Here is a 23,659-nt window from a genome sequence, read left to right on the forward strand (position 1 = left end):
CTAGAGTAGCTCACCACAGCTTTAAAAGCTTAGCAAGACCTTGACTAGATAACAGGAGGGGGACATCTTCCCTGTAACATATGGCTATATTTCCATATGTAAAACTGGCAGTGAAGACAAAGATCTAAAGCCAACTCATTACTGTGTAGCATAAAGGCACATGGGGCAGTGAACTATAGGGAACAATTCAAAGCACCATCATCAGAGAAAAACAGATGTCACGTCTCATGTCAAGTGTATATCAATGAAAATGGAATGAAAGGGAAGTGGGGAAGGGGAACAAATGAATGTATAATGAAAAGAGCAAGGAATTTAGAGCAGTCCAAAAAAATGGGAAGACAAATAATGGGAAAAATAGAATTTTTAAATGGAGAAGTTTATGAACACATTACATTTAATGAAGATTAGATAGATAGATAGATAGATAGATAGATAGATCTAAGATACTTATTTACATCTGGGTTCATACACAAACAAATTACATCGCTGCCTATACCTCACATAACGATAACGTTTTGTCCACACCTTTAATGAGAACAGAATTACACCAGTGATTTAACTATTTAGTATTGAGCTGAAGTTGCAAATAAATTAACCTGCACTAATGAGATCATAATTTGGTTTGATTTTCCTTAAAACCACCCTCCCACACACAATCTCTCCACTAGAACATTAGCGTCTCTCAAAGATCCGTCAAGCCTGGAACGACCAAACCACGCACTTGAGTTTAATTGATAGGGCAAATGGAACAACTTTAATAAATGTGTAAATTTCTAAGCAGCGTCTTGGTGCCATTTAAAGCAGCAGGCTCATCAATATTTTATTACGGGTGTTATAGTTTGCCATTGATTTTCACCCCTGCCCTCGCTCCTTGTTCAGCATTACTTAGTCATGTACGCATTAGGAGCTACACCTTTGCTCCAAATGTCACCGTGTCAATCCATGCAGAGCAGTCAGGAGCAAGATTAAAACACAGTTAGGTAAGGCAGTTCATCGATTCATTTCCCCTCTCCGCCCCCAGTTGCTTGCTATCCCTCATACACACACCAGTTAGGTACGTGCACTGGGTCAAGTCCTCTGCTGGGGTAAATGGGCACAGTTCCATTGGCTTGAACGAAGTTGCACCCAGTTTCACCAGAGGGAGCTTTGGCCCGCTGCCTCTAAGTGGGCTATAGCCTGGGTGGGAGTAGGAAGCGGAAGGAGGTGCTGGGTTGGATGGCAAGAGAACAATGTTCAGAATCCAACAGATTCAGCCCAGGGTGACACTGCTCTGATGAAGCCCTGCTGTAGCCGGTGGCTTCTGGAACCGCTACAAACTGGAAGAATTCCCTAGTGGCCTGTGTACCAGCCTGTACACTAGGTTGTGGGAGGCCCATGGAAGCACAGATCTAGCAGTTGGAGACCATAGGGGGCAACCACTGCTCGGTCCCTCTCCCGCTCTATCAGGGAGCCAGTTCAGCTTCCACTGAACAAGTCAATGGATGCACTAGTGGCACTAATGGGAGTTAGTTCAGGCCCTAAATTCTACAGCACTTTTCCATGAAACTTTGCAATCTTTGCCTCGCTCTCCCAATTTACATCATCAGTCCTGGTTTGTGAAAAACCCAGGAACTTTCAGGGAACCTTTGCTTGCAAGCAAGACCTGGTGGAGTGAAAATCAGCTCATTTTCGCTTTAGAACAGCCCACAATTTGTCCCAACACTTCAAAATCTTGAATTTCAAAAATGGAGGCTTAGTTTGCCCCAAGATCAGATGAAGATACAAGAATTCAGAGCCAAGCTGCCTTTCCATGAAAATAAAAAACCATTCATTTAAATTGCTACCTCTCCCTCCCTTCCCCCGCCACACACACACACACACACACACACACACACACACACACACACACTTACTTACTTTCCCCATGAGTTTTGGGCAAATCAAGGTCAATTGTTTGCAAGCAACAGGGCCAGGGAAGAGGGGTTTGGAAAGGGCTGAAGAAAAGTGGATGAACGGGGATATTGTTACAATACTGACTTTTTCCAGGAGGACTAAATTGTGTCTTTGCCGCACACCCTGAATGAGGGGCAGCCTATAGCTACACCACCCCAGAAAGGAACTGTGCTTCAGGGAATCCTCATCTTTTCCTTACTTGCCCTTGCTTCAGGGGTGGGGTGAGAGGAATTGATTGCACTCCTTTTCAGTGTGTAGCAGGCTGTCCCTCCACTGCTGATTGGCGTGTAGACGGAGAGGGTTAGCCACTGCTCCCCTACCCACTTGTTCATGGCAGGAGTTTAGGAACCACAGCCTCTGCTTCCGGACCCACAATCCAAGCAGATGCTATGCCGCTGTGCTGGGGATTGGGGGCCTTAACTCAGCTGCATGGGGCCACGGTACATAGCTCGCGGTGATTATAGAAAGGCCTTCCCTCATGGATAGTCCCTGGCAATGTTTATAGAGAAATAACTTCATTTTTATACAGACTAAACACTGAGGCTAAGGAACCTTTCCCAGGGCCCTGTCAGGGGCTGTATCATCTTCCAGGGGCCTTCGTGCAATAAACTTTTACAGCTATTATAAAGCACATCAGAAAGTAATACTGGCGGTGATTAACTGCCCCCCTCCCCTTCTTTTGATAGTACAAGAAACTCACTGCTCTAGTCATGTGGAATACTCTTCTCTAAGGTGCTGCAAACTCAATACCTCGTTCTCTGGATGCAAATCCCCTGTAACAGGTAAGAGAGCAGGGTGCTAATACGGTCAGCTGGAACTAGGCTACAGTAATCTAAGTTGTGTGGAACAAATAGTTAAGCTTCCAAATTCCAGAAATCTTGAGTCTCCGAATTCAAGGTGAAGTAACACAAGGTGTGCGGTCAGGGTACGTCCACACTGCAACAGGAAAATCCGCCGCGGTGCGTCTCAGAGCCCAGGTGAACTGACTTGGGCTCGCCAGGCTCAAAATAGCAATGTAGACATTGAGTCTCGCCCCGCTCGCAGGGTTTCAGAGTCCGGGCTCCATCCCGAGCCCAAACACCTACTCTGCTGTTTTTAGCACTGCAGCCTGAGCCCATGTCAATTGACCTGGGCCCTTAGACTTGCAGCCACAAGTCTTTTATGGGAGTGTAGACAGCCCCAGTGATGGAAGTATAAATTCCTTAGGGAGAATGTATCTTGTTCTTATTTGATGCGGTGGGGCTGCAGTGTGGGAGGGGAGGTACTCTGTGGCAGCGCTTTTACTAAGCAGGGCTGGGGGAGCAAGTATCAGACAGTATCAAAGCAAAGGTCTGTCTCACCACATGCTTCCGCAGTCTTACTGGCTGGAGTCCTTTTCAGCCAGGACCCCTCCTCCAGTTCAGTGTTACTTTCTTTGCCCTTCAGGAGGTGTTGATGCTGTGGGCAGATAGAAAGGGAGGACTCTTTTGGGGCATCTCTTCCTCTTTCTGATTTCTTTGAAAATCGTCTCCAGCTGAGGTTCAGGAGACAGCCAGTCTGTGGAGACAGGAACCTCCAGCTGGTTTTTTGCCAAGATGTAAAGTTCTCTCTCACTCCCTTTTTCCTGCCAAAGAATGGTCATTTGACCAGGTGACCGTCCATCTGATCTTGCTGACACCTGGCTGAGGCATTGGTTTGCCTTTTATTTCTGAGGAACTGCTTTGTGGCTGTTTTTGCAGACTTGGAATATGTCTCAATAATATCATACACTAGAATCTTATAATTTTACATTACAATGTTGCCACACACATTTTACCAGGACAATAATGATCAGCAAATTATGAGTTTTCAAGTGATAGCTCACAAGACATACTTTGTACAAAATGTATCATAATCTTGTAAAAGGGGTGAACATTAGGGCACAGACGGTCACACTGTGGTATGTATTTTCAGGAAAATAGCCATCCATGTTAAAATTTATGACACAGGATCTGTGAACATTCTCACAGAGCCCCAGTGCAAATGGAGCACTTATGACTAATTTGCCTCTATCAACAGCAGTGGAGCAAAAATAGTCTGTTTATTCATTTATCTAGTTTTTCTTTATTTAACCAGCCCTGCATTTCTAGGGATGTTGATATTATTATTGTTGTTTATTTTATCTTATGCTAGCATATAGAGGCAAGGGCCTGATCATGCTTGGCCCTGTACAGAGACAAGCCCACACCCCATCTCACCTCAAGAACAAATATATCTCAGTATTAGCTTTCAAATAATATTTTCCTTCCAAGAAATACCGTGCAACAATTCTTACCAGTTGGTGTGTTAGAGCTGGGGGCGGGGGGAAATTCAGGGAGTTAGCTGCTGTTTCTAATTTTGCACGAACCACAAGAATCACACATTTTTCTACGTGTGCTGAAGAATCTGTCGCTCTTTTTGCAAATGTTCATATTCTGCCCTTCTCCCCTATCCCTGACTTGAGCCTCAGAGGACAGGAATTTACAGAGAATGAAGGACACAACATGGTGGTGTTGGGTTGGGTTTTTTTTTAAAGCAGTCTCAGCCCTTCTGTATCAGTGTTTATATGGAGGTGTAATTAAGCCAGATTTCCATTTAATCACACAGGCTGTGGAACACCATTGAATGAAGACCCAATTCAGCATGGCAATTGTCCGGTACCATTTGGCTGATGCTACAAAGGAGTGGTGTGGTCCCTTAAAATATGTGCTAGCTGCTCATGTTAAACTATTTGTTTGACCTGGTATTTAGCTGTGACACCCCTGACCCTGAGTATCTTTCCCAGACCTGCGGAAGAGCTCTGTGTAGCTGGAAAGCTTGTCTCTCTCACCAACCAAAGTTGATCCAACAATAGATATAATCTCACTCACCTTGTCTCTCTAAGGGTAAACTGGTCTCGTGGTGACCTTTTCACACCATCTTCCCACCTGCAAACCTCCTGCTGCAGCGGCTACTAATTCCCTGCTGGTAAGAGGGTGTGGCTGGCCAGGTCCCAGGCTTCCAGCCCTAGATTGCCCAGCCTGCGTACTGTCCAGCCTTCCCTCCACCGCTAGATCCCAGCCATGCAGCCTCCGGCTCCCTCCTGAGCATCTTCCTCGCTGAGCTCAGGTTGCACTGTGCCCTGGAGTGATTGAAGAGTCCTTTGCTGCTGGACGTAGTGCCCCGTAATGCATTAACCGGACTCCTAGATCTTGGGCTGGCTTCTGGCATAAAGGTGACTCTCATCCATAGTGGGCCCACGACAGAGAATGTAAGAGCTGGGACAGATTATGGTCCATTTAGCCCAGTATCCTGAGTCTTACCGTGGCCCATACTAAAGCTGCAGGGACAGTGTCACAAACAGGGCAATTATCGTGTGATCCACCCCATCTGTCCCTCCTGGCTTCTGGCAGTCAGTTTAGGGTCACCCTGAGCAAGGGGTTACATCCCTGACCATCTTGGCTAATAGCCATTGATGAACCTATCCATCATGAACTTATCTAATTCTTTTTTGAACCCAGTTATACTTTTGGCCTTCACGACGTCTCCTGGCAATGAGTTCCACAGGTTAACTATGCTTTGTGTGAAAAAGTACTTCCTCTTGTTTGTATCAAACCTGCTGCCTATTAATTTCATCAGGTGACTCCTGGTATTTGTATTGTGGGAAAGGGTAAATAACACTTCCTTATTCACTTTTTCCACACCATTCATGATTTTATAGACAGCTATCGTGTCTTTCCTTAGTCGTCTCTTTTCTAAGCTGAACAGTCCTAATCTTTTTAGTTTCTCCCCATGAGGATGCCGCTCCATACCCCATATGATCTTTGTTGCCCTTCTCTGAATCTTTTCCAGTTCCACTATGTCCTTTTTGCGATGGGGTGAGCACAACTGGAGCAGAATATAGATTCCTCCGTTCCCAGTCCTTGTCTGACCTCAGGAGCAATCCTCCTGCTTCCTTCCTCAAGAGAGATGCAGCTTTCTCTCTTAAAGCCTTATCAACTCTGAGCATCAGACTCTCTTCCCTTGCTGCCTCTCCAGCACAATCAGGAATTCCTGCGTTAGATTTCTGGTACCTTGGCATATTCTATTTATACCGATTCTTTGTCAGAAGAAAGAATTCAACCCCCACTCTTCTCCACCCCCGCAAAAAAGCGTGTTTGGGGTTTTTTTTACATTCAACCATCTACTCCCTAGCACAGCAGATTTGCACTGTGTTAAAAAATGTGCTGAGCTACCTAAAGAAAATCCAGGCTGTCAGCAAAGCAGGATACCTCCCGGTGAGCTGGGGGAGCCCACACAGGTCCTTATGAACCACACTGACAATATGGGTCATACATCTTGCAGTCCCGATGTGACAGTATGTAGCCAACATGAGATATATATATATAGCTCCCTTGGTTTTTCTGTGCTTCTAAGTCTGGCCTTACCAGATCTGTGCACTGGCCCAAAGCAAGGCAACATGTGAGAAGTTAGAGGAGAGAAACATCTTTTCATAGAAGCTGCTAACAGCTGTGGTGGGGAGCCCGTCGCAGTCTCTTGTGTTTATGTGGAATCAGCAGTCTCGGTTAGCCGCAAGAAAGCGGAATCTGTGACTTTTCTGCCAGGGCTATGCTCCAGACTGCCAATGTGAAGTCTCTAGCATCTCTCATGGTAGAAAGAGACAGGCACGGGCAGAGGTGCTGGACCGAGGGGTGCTGCTGTACCCGCTGTCTTGACGGGGTTTCCATCATATCCAGAGTTTAAAGTTTGGTTCAATGGCTCTCAGCACCCCAACTATACAAACTGTTCCAGCTCCCCTGGGCACAGGTTGCAATGGATATTTTAAAAGGGATTTCTTTACTCAGGCTGCTAAACACAGGCAGACTTGGTGGGTCTCTCTGGGTCTCGCTCCCAGGCTTACTCACACAGACTCCTGGCTACACTGTAAGGGCCGAGATGTTGGTACCGTGAAGAATGCTCACAACAGGGTCGTTTCTGGGGCAGCTCGTCAGCCCGGGCAAGCAAGGCACAGCCTAACAAAGAGTTCCCACAAGCTACAACATAGACATGTTGCATATTCTTTTTTGTTTCCCTGATCAATGTATACTGATTTCAGGACAATTTGCGATGGGATGTAAATGCCGCAACTCGCTCGCCCCGGCAGCGAAACGCAACACCAGGAGGATGGAGGACTACAGCGCTGCGTGAGGCTCAAATTGTGGTATCAAGAAGCTGCCTTGTTGCCATGGCAATTTGCCACACCCAAGAGTCACTTTTATAAGGGCGTTGCCATGGTAACTGCTGCTTGGTGAGCCCACGAGGGGTTTGTCGCCCTTAAGCCTGGGCTGCTAGGGAATTGCAGGGGGCAAGGATGGGGCCTACCTACGTCCTGCATCTGCCCAGTCTCTTACTCCATGTGCATGTGGGCCAGAAGCCCCCAGTGCCGTAGTGGCTTTAGCTCCTGGGTCCACCTGCTGCTTGTTCACTATAAATAAGGTATGCCTCTAATAACTATTATAGTGGGTGGTTATGGAAATAACGATTGTGATGTCTGCTTCACCTGTTCACAAACTCACAAGCGGCCACTGGTCATTTCTCAGCTCCACAGAAGGGCTTCACTCTCAGCAGGGGCTTCGCTAGCCTGGCTACTCTGTTTTTGTCTTCAGCGTCGGGTGACCAGACAGCAAATGTGAAAAATCAGGACAGGGGTGGGGGGTAATAGGAGCCTATATAAGAAAAAATCCCCCCAAAACAGGACTGTCCCTATAAAAACGGGACATCTGGTCACCCTACTTCAGCGTATGGAAACAATCGGAGACGTTGATTCTCCTTCGGCATAAATGGAGTTTCGCGGTCCGGCATAACCAGATACAAATCTATGGACTTCAGTGGAGTGGCAGCCATTCCCACCAGGGCAAGAGTCACGCCTCTCCCAGATCTGGCTCTCTGCAGTGGTTGCACGGGAGCTAAATTCTGAGTGCTTAATGGAAGCCCAGTGGTTCAGTTCAGGGGGAGGCCGCGGAAAGCTCTCATTAATTTGTCTCTCGGGGGATTGCTGTCCCTGAGTTCCACTTGTGTATTTGGGGTTCAAGTGACCGTAGAATGCAAAGCAAAATGCGGCCAGAACAGCTGTGGGGAGGGGATTGTCTAGTTTCAGAACTGCTAAACTCCACGCGACTCCCACCCAAAATGTAGACGGCCCATGTTCACTGGTGCCGCAGGGCCAGGTTTGCGTCAGTCTCAGCTCAGGTTTGCTGTGCCCAGATCTCAGCAAACCCTTCCCATCATTCCACTCCTAACCAAAGCTCCATTCAGCTCCAGGGTTATTCACTGCTTCCCATCAGGCATTCGTGGCTCTTGAAGCCGACGTTCCAGGCTACCATTTAGACAGTCCACTGGTGATTTGGCTTCTCCAACAAGAGCCAGCCCCAGCTTGGAGAATGGGGGGGAAATGTTTGGGTTCCAAAAGATTATTTCAGAGATGTTACAGGATGTGCTGTTGACACCCCGACCTTTCGCATCCTCTCTGAATGAGCTCCCAAGAAAGGAAGTCGTCTGCACCCGATGCAAGACAAACGCTTGGCCAGCACAATGTCTGGTGGCAATTAAGACAACGTGTTGGTTTGCAGACAGTAGATTCCATTGCTTTCAGAAGTGGTACCGAGGCAGCACATTCGACATGGAAGACTATCTGGGCTTTGTATCTCATGGCCCGAAAAAAGAGACTTCAGCTATTTTCCCAAGTGTTTTTCTTCTTTGCTTCCTTTCTTGTTCCCCTCCACCTTGAAATGATCCGATGGTCCTATCCCTTCTTTCCCAGGCAGGTAGCATATGGGAGCTGGGAGGTGGGCGGGCAGGCCACTGTCCCTTAAGCATGTGACTAAACAGGAAAAGACTAATTTCAGAAAAGCATTGCGTCTAAACCATTCCAATATGGCAAAGCAATGTGAACCAGCTGGGAAATCGCTTTACAGACCCTTAAGTGAAGGCTGACTGTTCCGTAAAACTCTTTCCTATCTTAACCACAACATTCTCCCAGACCCCCAACCCGCCCACCCGTCATTCCTAGCCCTTTCTCTCTCTCTGTCCTCAGTGTGCCGGGAAGCACATCGCTGGGAGAGGCTGATCTGAAATGCTGACCCTTTGCGGTCACACGGACATTTTCATTCACAGCAGAAATGGGGGAAAACTAATTCTTGCCCTCTTCTCCTTCACATGTGGTTTCTTTAGGCAGTGTCAAGACTCGCTGTCAAGATTGAGACTCGCTGCCTTGGGCTTTGGGGTTTTTTTCTCCGCTGTCTGGATGTCCCTGATTTACCGTCCCCGCCCTGCAGAGGTTACTATCTGACTAGGGACAGGAGGGGAGAAAGGAAGGATTGTTACCCGCTGGTTACAGATGGGGAATTGAGGCATGGTGAGATTACCTGACTGGCCCAAGGTCACCCCACAGAGTCTGTAGCAGTGCCGGACATTCAGCCCAGGTCTCCGGAGTCCCAGTCCAGTGCCTTAACCACCAAATCATCTCTTCCCTCCCTCCTCCCCAACGCCATTCCAGTTGTACTGCCCTGCCAATGCACTAACCATGACCTAGACGATTCACTTCTCCAGGTACATGGTAGCTTGGCATTCAAGCTACCATTCAACCCCTCTTCTCTCTGCTGAGGCTGCCCACAGGCAGGATAGCCACTTTTGTGAGGTGAATTGGACGGAGACTACCAGACTCATTTCACACAGACCCCTGAGCAGCCACCAACTGGCAACACCTCTCCCCCCTGTTAAACCGGGCTGGATGGGGAGAACTGAAGGTGAAAAAACGTTATATCTGGTTACTGGCCCCTGGAGTCACCCTCTCCATTGGCAGCCATCCTCTTTCACCGGGCACTCCTGCACCAGGCTGCAAGGGCCCAGCAAAAAGCAACAAAATGAGGGGAATAAAGTGGGTGCCATTGAAAAAGGATTGGTTTCCAAGTAGCAGCCATGTTAGTCTGTATCCGCAAAAAGAACAGGAGTACTTGTGGCACCTTAGAGACTAATACATTTATTTCAGCATAAGCTTTCGTGGGCTACAGTTCACTTCTTCAGATACATAGAATGGAACACACAGACAGAAGATATTTATACATACAGAGAACATGTTCTGCCTGTGTTCCACTCTATGCGTCTGAAGAAGAGGGCTGTAGCCCACGAAAGCTTATGCTGAAATAAATTTGTTAGTCTCTATGGTGCCACAAGTAATCCTGTTCTTTCTGTGAAAAAGGATTGAAACCCTGCCAGAAAGGCACCGATCAGAAATCCCTAGGAGAGGTTCCGTTCTCACCTACACCAGAGCAAAACTGGAATGACTTCACTGAAGTAAATGGAGTCAATCTGGATTCACACCTGTGGAACTAAGATCAGAAGCTGGCCCACTGTCCTTTTACTCTTAGAACTTGTGCTTCCATTTATGTTCCAGAACAGGGAGAATTGTTTTGGGGAGCCAGGAACCCATGCAAATCTCAGGGCTGGGTTTTTGAAGGCACTCAGCCTTTGCCTGAGCCTGTCCCCATTGAGGTCAATGAGAGAACACCCACTGACTTTGACAGGAGCAGTCAGTCCTCGTGTGAGCCTGCATTGCATTAAAGAGCGGGAGCAAGAAGGTATTTTATGTAGAGGGAGGATCAGAATTCGATCTTGCATCTCCGGTGTCAAGTATCCAAAGGCACCAATTTTTTATTTTATTGCTATAAATTGGAGCATTTTGTTAGGCAACATAATGCTGTTTCTAATCAAAGGAAAACCGAAGCCTCTTTCGTTAATTTAACATAGGGGCTCAATACATGCAAAAGTTCACAACAAAAATATGACGACTTTGTCCAGGCATGTGCTGGCTTCCTTTGAATTCTTGTCTTTTCTCTATGCGATGGGCAGTTGTGGTTCTTTAACATAGTGGCAAACGTTTATATCTGTGCGAGGCACGTGACTCATGATGCAGAAATGGCTTGGAAAACTTTCCAACGAGAGACGCTACATTTATCATAATTAACAAACACAGGGGCTGATTCTGCTCTCCCTTACACCCGTTTGATCCTGGGGGCACGCCACTGGTTTCAGTCGAGTCATTCCTGCTTAGCCCAGGTAAAAATAAGACACTGATGGTGTTACTCCTGATTTACAAGTGGGTAACTGTAATCCAAAGCAGGCGTAGGGTGATGGAGAAAAAGAAGCAAGCTCTGGCTTTGTAGCTAGATCAATAAACAAATAATTTGGTCAGGCAGACCAAGAATGGGACCAGCGGAGAGGAGCTCCTGCATTCTAATTGTGGCTCTGACACTGACTCTGTATATGGGCTTGAAGTCTCACTTAACTCCAGCCTCCCCATGTGGCAAGCTGGGACACTCAAAGTTACTGCCTGACTTCCTGGGGATGTGTGAGACTCTATCAGTTAATGTCAGCGTAGTGCTGTGACAATGTGGGGCCTGATTCTGCATTGCCACGTGCCTCGTGCATTCATCTTCACCCGTGCAAAATGGGTGTGATGCACAACCGAAGCAGAACGATAACATTTTGCACTTGTAAAACTAAACTGCCTTGTCGGCACTGTTCTTATGTCAGGATAGCTCACGTGCATTAGTTACCCCAAGGTTAAGAAGTGTACACCTTTGTTGGCAGTGAAGACAAGGCCTATAGGCTGTGCTCCCGTCCTACTATGCTGGGAAAAAGTGCCAGCTGCAAAAAGCCCAGCCGCCCTTTGAGTTCCCACCCCCGGAGCACGGCGAAGGGAGTGCTGGGTGGAAGAGAATTCAGACTGGCTTTAGTGAGCCTTTGCTCCCAGAAGATCCCAGGGTAGCTTTACAACCGCATGGGACACTACAGAGCTGCAGTAAACCAAGAAGAAACCAGCTAAACTACTAAAGATGCCGATGAAATGGCTGTAAGGGAAGTGCGGGGTTCACTACATTTTTATAGCTTGTATGTTGTAATGATCCGGCTAGTGTACCATTGCCATCTACTGGATGGAATCAGAGCCACTCCACTATGTACCATATATCCTATATGGCTATAAATTAAAGGAGATTTTCCCTGTAGCTCAACTGGTGGAGGCATGGGTTTTTGGAGTGGGAGGATCTGGGTTTTGTTCCTGCTGTCCGTATGAATTGCCAAGTGGCCAGTGGCGCTCAGCAGAGCAATAGGGCACCAAACTGGGACTCGGGAGACCTGGAATCTATTCTCAGCTTTGCTGCTGGAAGACCTTGTACCTCAGTTTCCCCATCTGTAAAATGGAGTTAATGATACTGACTCCTTTTGGAAAACACTTTGAGCTACTGATGAAAAGAGTGAGGCTTTATTATTGTTACGATATTGAGGAGTGGAGAACAAAACTTTCAGCCTACAGTGTGCACTGTTCTGGGCCTTTTTTGTTTTTCCTCCTTTATGTTGTCTTCGTGAAATCAAGACAGATAATGGAGCTGAACCCTTTCAACTCAGGCAGTGCCGTCGCTTCTAGAATTACAGGCACCAGAATAAAAGCTTCACTTCCCCAAATGGTGAGTGCCTTATCAAGCAGGTTTTAAAGTCTCAACACAAAAACTGAACTATTCAGGGGCAGGAAGAGAAAAGGCCTTCAGTCCCTCCTTTTGTTAGCAGGCAAAATTAGTGCTTGTGAAAGGCAAGACTCCACATATGGAAACTGCCTTCTTTATGGCCAGGCTGAGCGCAGGGAGGGAAACAACAGAGAACTCTACATAGTCACCAAGTAAAGTCCCTTAGTCACTCCTTGATGAGACAGTTCTCTTATACACAAGTCTCTCAGAGATACACGGACTATTTTGAGGGCCCTACCACTGATGGCTATCTTCCACTCTATGCTTGCAGAGATAATGCCTTTGTGTCTCCTTTCCCACGCTGCTGTGTATCAATTTTCCTGGTTGGCACAGGCCTTCTACATGGTCTGTGTCCCCCTTTCCCCCCATTGATGGGCAAGCTGATGCAGCTAATGCCACACTCTGAAATGTTATAGAATCATAGAATGTCAGGGTTGGAAGGGACCTCAGGAGGTCATCTAGTCCAACCCCCTGCTCAAAGCAGGTCCAATCCCCAGACAGATTTTTGCCCCAGATTCCCTAAATGGCCCCCTCAAGGATTGAACTGACAATCCTGGGGTTAGCAGGCCAATGCTCACACCACTGAGCTATCCCTCCCCCCATGTTGTTGACTATGTTGCACCAGTTCATTCCCAGACATACCAGTCTTCTGAATTGACTTACCAAGGCGGGGGTCAAGGAGCTGGCTGGGGAACAGAAAAGGTGCAAGACAGCAGAGTTGACCATTTGCTTTCCGATATGGGGAAGTCATGGTAGCCACTAAAAATGGCTAGTTCTGGGGATTGATCCTCACTCCAATGGCTTCTCAGTTCTGCTATGCCTGAGTAGTGCTCCTGAAGGGTTGGAATCAATTTTCGCATTGCTCTGGTAAGAAGATTGATGGGAACAGCTATAGCTAGAACAACTTCCACAGTACGGGCTTGAGTATGCTGACTCGTCTCTTGCAGTCACCTGTGTATTAATAAACTGTAGCCTGGACAGCTGCGGAAGTCAGTTCTGTTATTCTGTGGCCATATCACCTCCTGATGCTCCCCCCACATTGCTTGCAAAAGCCTGTCTAGACAGCAGCTTTGGTGTTACCACCAAAGTCTGCAAATATTCCTGCAAGCATAGCTGGCTACCCCTCTGCTACCCTGAAACCCATCCCCGTGACTCCTAATAGCCTGAGGACTACCAGCTGATTCAACATCATGCTTGCTTACTAAGTGATCGGAAAAGACAATGGTGAAGGTGAGCTGTGGAAACATCTAAGACACCTTATAAGTGAGCCGGGAGTCAGGCCTTCAGATTATGCTGAGGTGGAAACAAGGGTTGGACAAGTGATTTGTATCCATGTTCAGGTGCTGAGCACTTCCTTAGCATTTGAGACGATGGATCAAGAGGTGGATTTTCTGGAATACCATCCCTGTGTTTCTCTCTGTCCAGGTGACAGATTTAAATAACATGGTGCTAAGGATGTCTGTGCCCTGTCTACACTCCAGCATTCCCACCTTTCTTCCCACTGGTGGTGCTGCGCCAATGGGAGCAGCAGTGGGAAAATTTTAGGGGGGGGGGAAAGGCTAGTGGAGACAAGGTCAGACCCTTCATTGGTGTAAACCAGCATCACTCCATGGCTTTGCTGCAGCTACACCAATTTACAGCCCAGAGGATCTGACCCTCTGAGCCTAATGAAAAGCCGTATTCATTTCAATGCAATGAGACCCTGGGGGATTGTACTAGCTGTGAACAGACATTCTAGCACCGCGCCTTTTTCCTCAGGTCCCCTGGTCTCCCTGCTCTGTCAGTAACACCGGATTGAGTTGTACTGGGTTGCTGCTTCTCTGACCTAGCCCTTTCCTTATTGATTTGGGAGGTCCCCTAGGGTCCTCATCTCGCTCTTATTCTTTTTAATATTCATCGGCTCCCTCCCGGACCCATTATATGCAGATCTGGCCGTGATTAACATATGTGTGCTGAGGACACATTCATTCCCTGCACCCTTACTGAGGCTCCTTAATGAAAGGGATGAGTGTGGAGGGGTCCATCTTACTTTGTGTTTGGAACACGGTGGCATGGATGATGGAGGCATTTTTAAAAACCCCAGTGCCGACGAAACAGAATTGCTTTCAACTGCTGTTCCCCATGGTTTGATTATGGGTTGTCTGTTGCCCCCCCACAACCGCACACTAATTCCTTTTTGATGAACTTGCTTAGGTTCCGGAGGCCAAAGTCAGAAACCTTGATGTCCCCGTTCATTTGGCCATGTCATCCAAGGTACTCGTTAATGTCGTTATTCAGCACACCCTCTTTCATCTTCGTCATATCTCCAGGCAGTATCTCGTTAGTTCAGCACCATGTGGTCCGTTCTGGTATGTTAGAGCCGGAGGGGGCGGATGGAAAGGCTGGTCAGCAAAAAATGGATGGCGCTACCTCTGGGTGATAGGAACTAAACCATCCCACTCCCCGGTGCTTTCTTGCAGGTCTTGAAAGCCCTCAACTAGCTTCACGCCACACAGCCTCTTGTTTTCAACATTCTCGCTATGGATAAGATGCTTTGGCCCAAGCCTGCACCTGTTGAAGGCAAGGCCCATTTTGCTGTTGACTTCTGTAGCAGCAGGAGTGAGGCCTTTATATGGCTTTGCTGTTGGCTCAGTGAGTGCCTGCAGGATGGTCATCACTGCCTCTGCACCTAGCCGATTGCTACGTTAAGCCTTAGCTGTCACCTGTTAGAATTCTGGATGCCAACTAAAATGTGCTGGGTGATGTGCACACAAAATGCTCTTCATTTATGGAACCTCCTGCCCCTGGAGGCAGACCAAAGAATTCATGGCTGCTCAGTTGAGACTTAGTTTGTGGTGCCTTTTTTTAATCAATATGGAGCTGAAACAAGCATTCTGGGGAGAACTTGGTGCATGCCGCGGAAAATTTTTCATGAATATTTGTTTAAATTGTTAATTTAATGAATGCACTTTGAATGTGTTTGCCCCTCTTTTGCATTCACTTTTAATCACTGAGTTTACTGGGAGAAATGTGTGCAGAAACCGTGAATGTTAAAGGACTGTTGGAGCGTACTGGTGGCAAGTGAATTTTTGCGTGTCTCTTAAAACGCGATTCAGAAGCGATGCTCATCCAGTCAGGAAACAGAAACCCTGTGACCTGTGTGTCCAATGAATATGAACCAACACAGATCAGATTTGAAATAATAAATAATCACAGCAGATTGCTCACAAACTACAGAATAAGAATTATCTGCTGACATTATTGGGCAAACAATTTAAAAAAACAAATGCCTTCAAGGAAACAGTAAGTTGCTTGCAGACAGTTAGCAAACTGAACTAAAGGCTAAATTAGTCAAATATCATATTTGCTCCACTCTCATTCTGTCAAGTATCAGAGGGGTAGCCGTGTTAGTCTGGATCTGTAAAAAGCAACAGAGGGTCCTGTGGCACCTTTAAGACTAACAGATGTATTGGAGCATAAGCTTTCATGGGTGAATGCCCACTTCGTCAGACACATGTGACGAAGTGGGCATTCACCCACGAAAGCTTATGCTCCAATACAGCTGTTAGTCTTAAAGGTGCCACAGGACCCTCTGTTACTCTCATTCTGGGTAACCAATTGCCTTGTACGATAATTAAGGCAGATATTAAACCAAAACATCCCAACTGATTTGAAAATTAGAAAATACTCTGAGTGTATCTGGTTTCCCTCTCGTTTACATACTTGCATAAACCGGCAATGCCTGATCATGTTTGTACGCACATGTGTAGACCAGACTTCACTTTAGATGACTTGGAACCAGCCCATTGGCATGTGGATACAATTACAACACTCTCTCCTTTGGCATGGGCATTTTCTTGATGACTGAGGAATATGGCATGAGTTTATTCTATGTATTGGGATTACATTGAGATTGAAACCAGAACATAAAATGCAGAATTTGGCTGGGCTGAATGTTGCAAAGCTATTTTGGCTTTTTGCAGCTCAAGAACCATGCTCAAAGCCATGAATACTTTGCATCAAATGTCAGTGGAAAGAAAGAAAACTCCCCAAAAGGCAACAAAATTTTTCTCCCCAGGAATGTAGCTGTTCTCTATGCTGTCATCTTGCACCCTGCCCAGTCATTGTGAGGAATGTTATGTCTTTTGAAGGGAAATGTCATGGATGTACTCTCTTCCTTAAAGGAGTCTTTCGGGGAAGTACCTGATGATAGGAGGCAAATAATCTGCAGCTGACATTATGATTTTGTTTTTCATTCGGTTTCATCAGGGACAGCGCTTCGCTACAAGAGGCCGTTGGGTCAACAAAATATTAAATTCATCCCTGCCGTGAACTGAGTCACACCATGGATGGATCTGGCTCAGATCCCTAGTGCTGACAATGCAGCAGATGGAATGATTTCTTGTGAAACAATAGCCATTGTCAGTTTAGCCCTTTCTTCTCTCCTTGGAGCATTTGAGAACAGATTTAACAATCTGCAAACACAGCCAGGTTCTCATACCCTCGCTCAGGCTGTATAGAAACTTAGTCGGCAAGCAGAGTCTTATTTAAGTCAATGGGACTGCGGATGAAGGAAGGTGCTGCTCTGTGATCCTGGTACCATTCACCAGATCACTCGGTTGTTTCCAGTCTTTGCATTATTCATGGAGTTAGAGCTTATTTTGTGCCAGGGCTTGCCAGGATTCAGCCCCAGCCCCTCTTCTGTCAGTGGGGTGCAGGGTGTGACCTCACATGGATGGTACGTGCGAGGTCATGCTGTGCAGAGGACACGGTCGTTATTGCTTGAGCCCTGGCACCGCTTTCTGGCTTTATAAATTAAGCACTACATGTACCATTCACTTCAGCTATGGCTACACTTAGAGGCCCTACCCATGATTGGGGCCGCACTGTACACATACTTAGTAAGGGACCATCCCTGCCCTGAGGAGCTTACAATCCAAACAGACAACACAAAGGGCAGGAGAAAGGAAATATTGTTATCCCTGTTTCAAAGATGGGAGACTGAAGCCCAGAGAAATTAAGTGACTTGCCCAAGATCACACACAAACTCTATGGCAGAGCCAGGATTTCAACCCACAATTCTATTGGGATCCAGTCCAATGCTTTGGCTGCAAAGCCTTCATTCCACTAAGTATTTGAGATTCACCACCTTCTTTTGGTCAATTAAGTCACATGGCACCTTAAAGACTAACAGATTTATTTGGGCATAAGCTTTCGTGAGTAAAAACCTCACTTCTTCGGATGCATAGCTTATGCCCAAATAAATCTGTTCGTCTTTAAGGTGCCACCAGACTCCTTGTTGTTTTTGTAGATACAGACTAACACGGCTACCCCCTGATACTTAAGTCACATGGTATTGCTTCTACTCCCTGATTGGGAGACAAACATTTTTAAACAAAATGACAAATAATTAACAGAAAAGAATTAAACTTCTGATACAAATTGTTGGACAAATAATCAGTTGTGCAAGTTTGGGGATTTATCAGTATTTTCACGAGTGCTGAGCGGGATGGATACACTCTTAAGAACATAAAAATGGCCATACTGGGTCAGACCAATGGTCCATCTGGCCAAGTATGTCTTCCGACAATGGCCAGTGCCAGATAGTTCATAGGGAATGAACAGAACACAACAATTATCAAGTGATCCACGCCCCGTTGTCCAGTCCCAGCTTCGGGCAGTTAGAGGTTTAGGGACACCCAGAGCATGGGGTTGTGTCCCTGATCATCTTGGGTAATAGCCATTGAGGGACCCATCCTCCATGAACTTATCTCGTAGACAATAAATCGCAGCAAACTGAGTTCATCACTTTTAGTTACAAATCACATTTTGTTTTATTCTACTAGTTCTGAAGACAAAAAGTTTCATTTTGTATGATAAGTTTTTATATAACATTTCATCCTTAAATGTAGCTCAGAAACAAGTCTTACTGAGGGTCTCTTCTCATGGAAAAGTGCAGCCTATTGGAAAGATGGAAGTCTGCATCTGGTTAAAATGTGCAAAACGGCATAATGGTATAGTACAAGCGCATTGGGAAATTAGAGAGAGGGTTTGAAAAATAAGTGGTTTATAATGGGAGTTAGTTCTTGTTTTGGGAGTTGTGTGATTAAAGTAATGGTATGTTAACATACCAATTCTCTCTGAACTATTATAGCCCACTGGAATATGGTTTGTAACACAGTGGTAGCAAGTAAAAGTGTTTTGCTGGCGTTAGGGAGAGGGGGAATTCAATTTTGGTTAAGAATGGTTTGTTGAAAAATCCCTAGCCAGTGGCAATTCCGAATTCCCAAAGGGCTGCAACGTAGGGAATTGCAACTTCAACTTAAAATAAAAAATAAATTAATGGAGATATCCTCTCTGAGCCTCCCAGGTGAGCGCCCTAACCATTGTCCATTATACAGAGTGGAACAGCTCCAAAAGGAGAGAATGACACAATAGCAGAACTTGACTCACTCGCGTGGTGGTTAGATCAGTCACGTGGGATGTAGGAGACCTAGGTTTGAATCCCTGCTCCAAATCAAGCAGAACAGGGAACTGAAGCTGGCCTTCCCACATCCCCGATGAGCAATTTCACCCTGGACCCAAGAAACCTTACCAACAAAAATTTTCCTAGAAACCAATACAGTTCTATGAAAAGTTTCCATTTCTATGAGTTGGCATTTTTGGTCAAAAAATTCCCAGCCAGCTCTACCTAAACTGTGATAATTTTACACCAGGTATCACCATGCAAACAGACTCTCTTCTAGTGCTCAGGTTTCATTTCCATTCAAATAACTAAGGCTGGGGGGGGGGAAATTCTCTCCAGAATCCCTAACCAGCCAAATGAAATGGATTTTGGCAGCCCACGGGGCTAACACAGCTAAACCACGCGCACACAGGGATCACTGCTGCCTACTCTGTGCATGCCGCATACATTGGTAAACCTAATTTTCTCCTCTCCTGCTCTTTCAAAGTGAAATTGACCCATGCAGATGTAACCCACCCCCATTCAGTGTGACACCTGTCCCCCTCTAGTGACAGGTGGTCCACATATTGATGTGACACCTGTCCCCCTCTAGTGACAGGTGGTCCACAGGTTGATGAGTCTCTCCTTAGCTGAGAGAGCTGGATTTTTATAGCCAAGGCACTAGAAGCTCACGCGTTAGCTCCAGAGCCCCCAAATTCAATTCCCACTGCTAATGATCCTCCACCAGCATGAGGCTTCTGCACCACTCAAGTCTCACCTGTGGCCTGTTTTTAAGATATAAGTGGAAGCTAGGTTTCATGCTGCTGCTGCCCTCCCAAGTGTTAATTTCACCCTACTGAAACACCCAACTCTTTCACATGATCATATGAGCCAGTCAGCATAAATCATCAGGGCCAGAAATGTCCATGCCCTGACCCCTTTGCATTTTTAGCTCCCACCTTCACATCATTCCCACTCTTTTTTTTTTTAATTTCCTCATTTCTTGACTGTATTCAGGGATTGTGCCCTCCCTGGTCACCTCTCCCCAGCTGCCTGTACCACTGCCCTAACTGATCTTACGGTTCAGAATGGTTTTCTAATGTCCCTAGGAGGATATTTCATCTGCTCAGGAAGAAGGGAACATCAGAGGGACATGTCATAGGTATTGGAGCTCAGAGTACTTACCAGCAGGGAGTGACGGCACAATGGACAGTCTGCGGCAGCTAGATACAAAATGGCTGTTCTAGGGCTGCAGCTCCTGACTCTCTCAAATTTAAAGAGCCAGTAAGCAGAAAAGCATGCTGGGAAAGGCTAGTGAGACCACATTGGAAACCAGATGATCGCAGAGGAAACAGTTACTTGAGATGGGCTGAAGTCCCACCTTTGTAAGGGCCAGGAATGTGGGTGGAAGACACCCTGGGCTGTCTCAAGGCTGGAACCTGGTGGTTTTGCAATAGTTATGTCCCTGTGATGCAATGTTTTTTTTTAGATGTTCTTTGTATGTCTGAGCAGCCTGTACTGAAACCTTAGTGTGGCTGCACTTTGGGGTCCTACCTCTGTGTCCTGCTGTTCTCTCATCTCTAGAGAGACCTGGGTTCTATGCGCCACTCACTCAACATTCTCTGTGCCTCTTCTATCTCAGCTAGGAAATGATGATGATGGTAACCTGGCTTTGCAAAGAATTTGAGACACATTGATAAAAATAGCTACAGCTGGTTACAAGATTGTGACTGAAAACTTTTACTACCAAACTGGGTTTGCTTTGAAAATATCATTTTTCATGGCAAAATATCATTTATGATTGAAGTTATTTTTCCTTTTCTTGTGCAGGAAATTGCACAATTACCTTGTCTTATTTCATATTGAAATTTCAGTTTTGGTTTTTGAAAATGGAAAATTTTCAAAATGTCAGATTTTTGGTTTTTCTGCCTTTCCCTTGCTGTTTTCATCTCTCTTTTTTTGGCCACCAAAGGCAATAGAAACTCTGAAACTTTTCCAAAGTTGGAGAAGTTTTGAATATTTACAGTGTGAAAAACGTGGAAAGAAAATCAACACATCATTCCATCTAACACATTCAGCAGCCAAAAAAAAGTCTGTGTGAACGTTTTGGGAGGGAGGGGAATCCAATTTGTTTTTTTTTTTTAAAGGCCAGTTTTCAAAATCTTACCCACAAGGAAAAATCTCAGTTTGAAATGAAAATTTTGATTTGAATCAAAATCCTATGAATATTTCCTTTCAAAAATTTCTCCTGAAAAATTTCAGACGATAATTTTCCAGCTAAATTTTTTCCTAGGGAAAAATGGTTTTTCTGACTCGCTGTATATGTAAGGGAATATGAAAGCTTTGTGTCTGTGTCACTGCACAGACTGTGCGTCCCATTTAATGGATGATTGATCATTTACCAGCTGTGGTGGTGGCACTGCCAATCACATGCAGGCTGCAACTTTCCTGTTTGGGACCACTGCTAAATTATAAATAAGCACTGTGTCCTGCACCAGCCATGCTGACCAGCTCCCCTAGCATCATTCCACTCTTCCACTCCCTCCTCAATAGGCTGGCTGTAATCAACATTTGCAGGCTCCCTGAGTCAGGCATGCTCAACACCACTTCAAAGCAGAAAGACAATCAAGGCCTCCTTCTGGCATTTGATGTATGCAGATCCTGGTAGCATGTGACATTGAGGAAAGCCAGATCACACAGTAAAATGTGAGTTTTGTGGAGAGGGGTATCCTTTGTGCATCAAATTCTTTATTTCTTGTCAAGTGTTCCCCATGGCAAATGGGCCTTGCTTACAATTATTAAATGGTCACCCCACCAAAGTGTAGCCAACTCACAAATAGGGTCATTTTCATGAGCAGACTCCGTAACAAACTTCTGGACTAATGGATTCAGCTGAACCAGAGGAAATGTCATTGAGCAGGACCCCAGATATAGATTGTGATCGTCTCTGGATGCAAACATTTTTATCAATATGTGTAACTTTCTCAGCGCAAGTTAATCTCTGTTGACAGTGAACGCTGCCCTCTGTCCAAACACTTGACAAGGTCACATGACAAGAAAGCCAGGGAGATCTGTGACTGACAAGGTCACATGATCACTGGATGACCCTGCCAGAAAGTCTGAATATAACTGACACTTTACCAAAAATGTTTAAATAGTCAGAATCCCTGTAGAAAACTTGGGGGGCGGGAGCAGTCGAAGAAGGCGGAGGGAAATGTGTGTGGAATACGACAATGTCTTGTTTATATGCCAGAGGAGTCTCTGATAAATTTTTTTTTCCTTCCTAGAGCTCACCGAACAGAATAATCCCGGCAAGGTGCAATTTCCAAAGCCCTGGGAGGTGATGGGAAAACGTTCACCATTATTTTCATCTATGTAAACAAAATTACGAAGGATGCATTAGGCACAAAATTACTAGTTACAGTTCGCTGTAGAGTGACATAACCAGGATTCATTGGCAAGAAAGCACCTTTGACACATTAACATGTTCAGCTTTGCCTTCCCTCTCTCTGTGATCAATTTCAGCTCACACATGGATGATGCAAGGCATGCCAGGATCACGGTTTAATGGAAGGAACGTGCCCAGATTATGCCTAGTGAAGGGCACTCCGTCTGTGATTCTCGCATCACGTATGCATGATCCTTACATTTTTAGCTGTAGGAGGCCTCATGGTGTCTTTCTCGGAGCAAACCGAAGTCCATACACATTATCCAAACCATCATTTGCATGCTAATTTGGAAATGTCTTGACCTAACAGCTGTCAGTAGCACGCAGGAAGAAAATGTTTGATATATGTCAGGCTCCCGCTCGCTCTCTCATGTTTTGAGGCCAGGTTCCTTTATAACTAGACATCCTGGAGAATAAATATTTACTTCCAAGTAACCTGAAAAATCTGGATTTTTACAAATTCAAGATAGGAACAAAAGGGGGAGAAAACCTATGAAAATAACCAGAGTCTATTTTTCACACTGGTCCAGAACAGCAAATACACCAATGAAAACAAAAATAGTCCTGCATCATTTTCTTTAGAACTTTATTTTCAGAGATCTTGTGCAGAAAAATATAGTGGTTATTTTTTTTTAGTGTGATCAGATTCTGACATTTTCACCCAGCGTTGTTAACCCAGTGGAGACTGCTTGTACAAGTTTTACAGGTGGTGAGAAAACTCCAGCAAAGGAGAGTGATATCAGGCCCAGAACTCTCTCTGTTAAAATATAAACACAAAGATGTATCTTCCATATAGGGAAAAGAGAAAAAAAATCAAAATATAACTGGTCAGTACATAGCACAATCCAAGCCAAACAATCCAGCTGAAAATTTCCAATGTTCAAATACATTTCACACCATACTATGGTATTTCCAGAGCTGGCAGCTGCATTCTTACTGAGGCAAAACTCCTAGTGGCTTCTGGGGGAGTTTTGCCTGAATAAAGACTGTAGCATTTTGGTTTTTCACAATACAAGTTTGATGCCCACAGGCTTATAGGAATTTTTTTTAAAAAGTGATTGTAAATTAGGTGAAATTGGCTGGTGGGGAAAAAGAAAAGACATCTTGGATTAGATTTTCATAAGTACTCAGTACCCACAATTGGGGACAGATTTTTCTAAGTGTCCCTCTTAGACACCCAAAATGAAGAGGTCAAAGTTTTTTTTTCAAATGCTGTCAGCACTGATCAGCTCCCATTGGGAGGAATGGGAACTATGGTATGTTGTGCCTTAATGAAAAAGTTGGCTGAGGTCTTTAGAAAATCTCGCCCCTAATTTTTCT

The 23,659-nt window shown here is 45.5% G+C and overlaps 1 protein-coding gene across 1 annotated transcript in view; it reads right to left on the reverse strand.

Moving 5' to 3' along the window:
* MEIOB (meiosis specific with OB-fold) overlaps nt 1–14,702 on the reverse strand; it is a 73,226-nt gene extending 58,524 nt beyond the window's left edge. The window contains exon 1 of the mRNA XM_054041091.1: nt 14,627–14,702. Coding sequence (XP_053897066.1) covers nt 14,627–14,702 — 76 coding nt within the window. The remainder of the gene's footprint in view (nt 1–14,626) is intronic.
* Nucleotides 14,703–23,659: the final 8,957 nt, after the last annotated feature.

The sequence above is a fragment of the Malaclemys terrapin genome, chromosome 10, assembly GCF_027887155.1.
Source record: "Malaclemys terrapin pileata isolate rMalTer1 chromosome 10, rMalTer1.hap1, whole genome shotgun sequence".
Lineage (NCBI taxonomy): Eukaryota > Metazoa > Chordata > Testudines > Emydidae > Malaclemys > Malaclemys terrapin.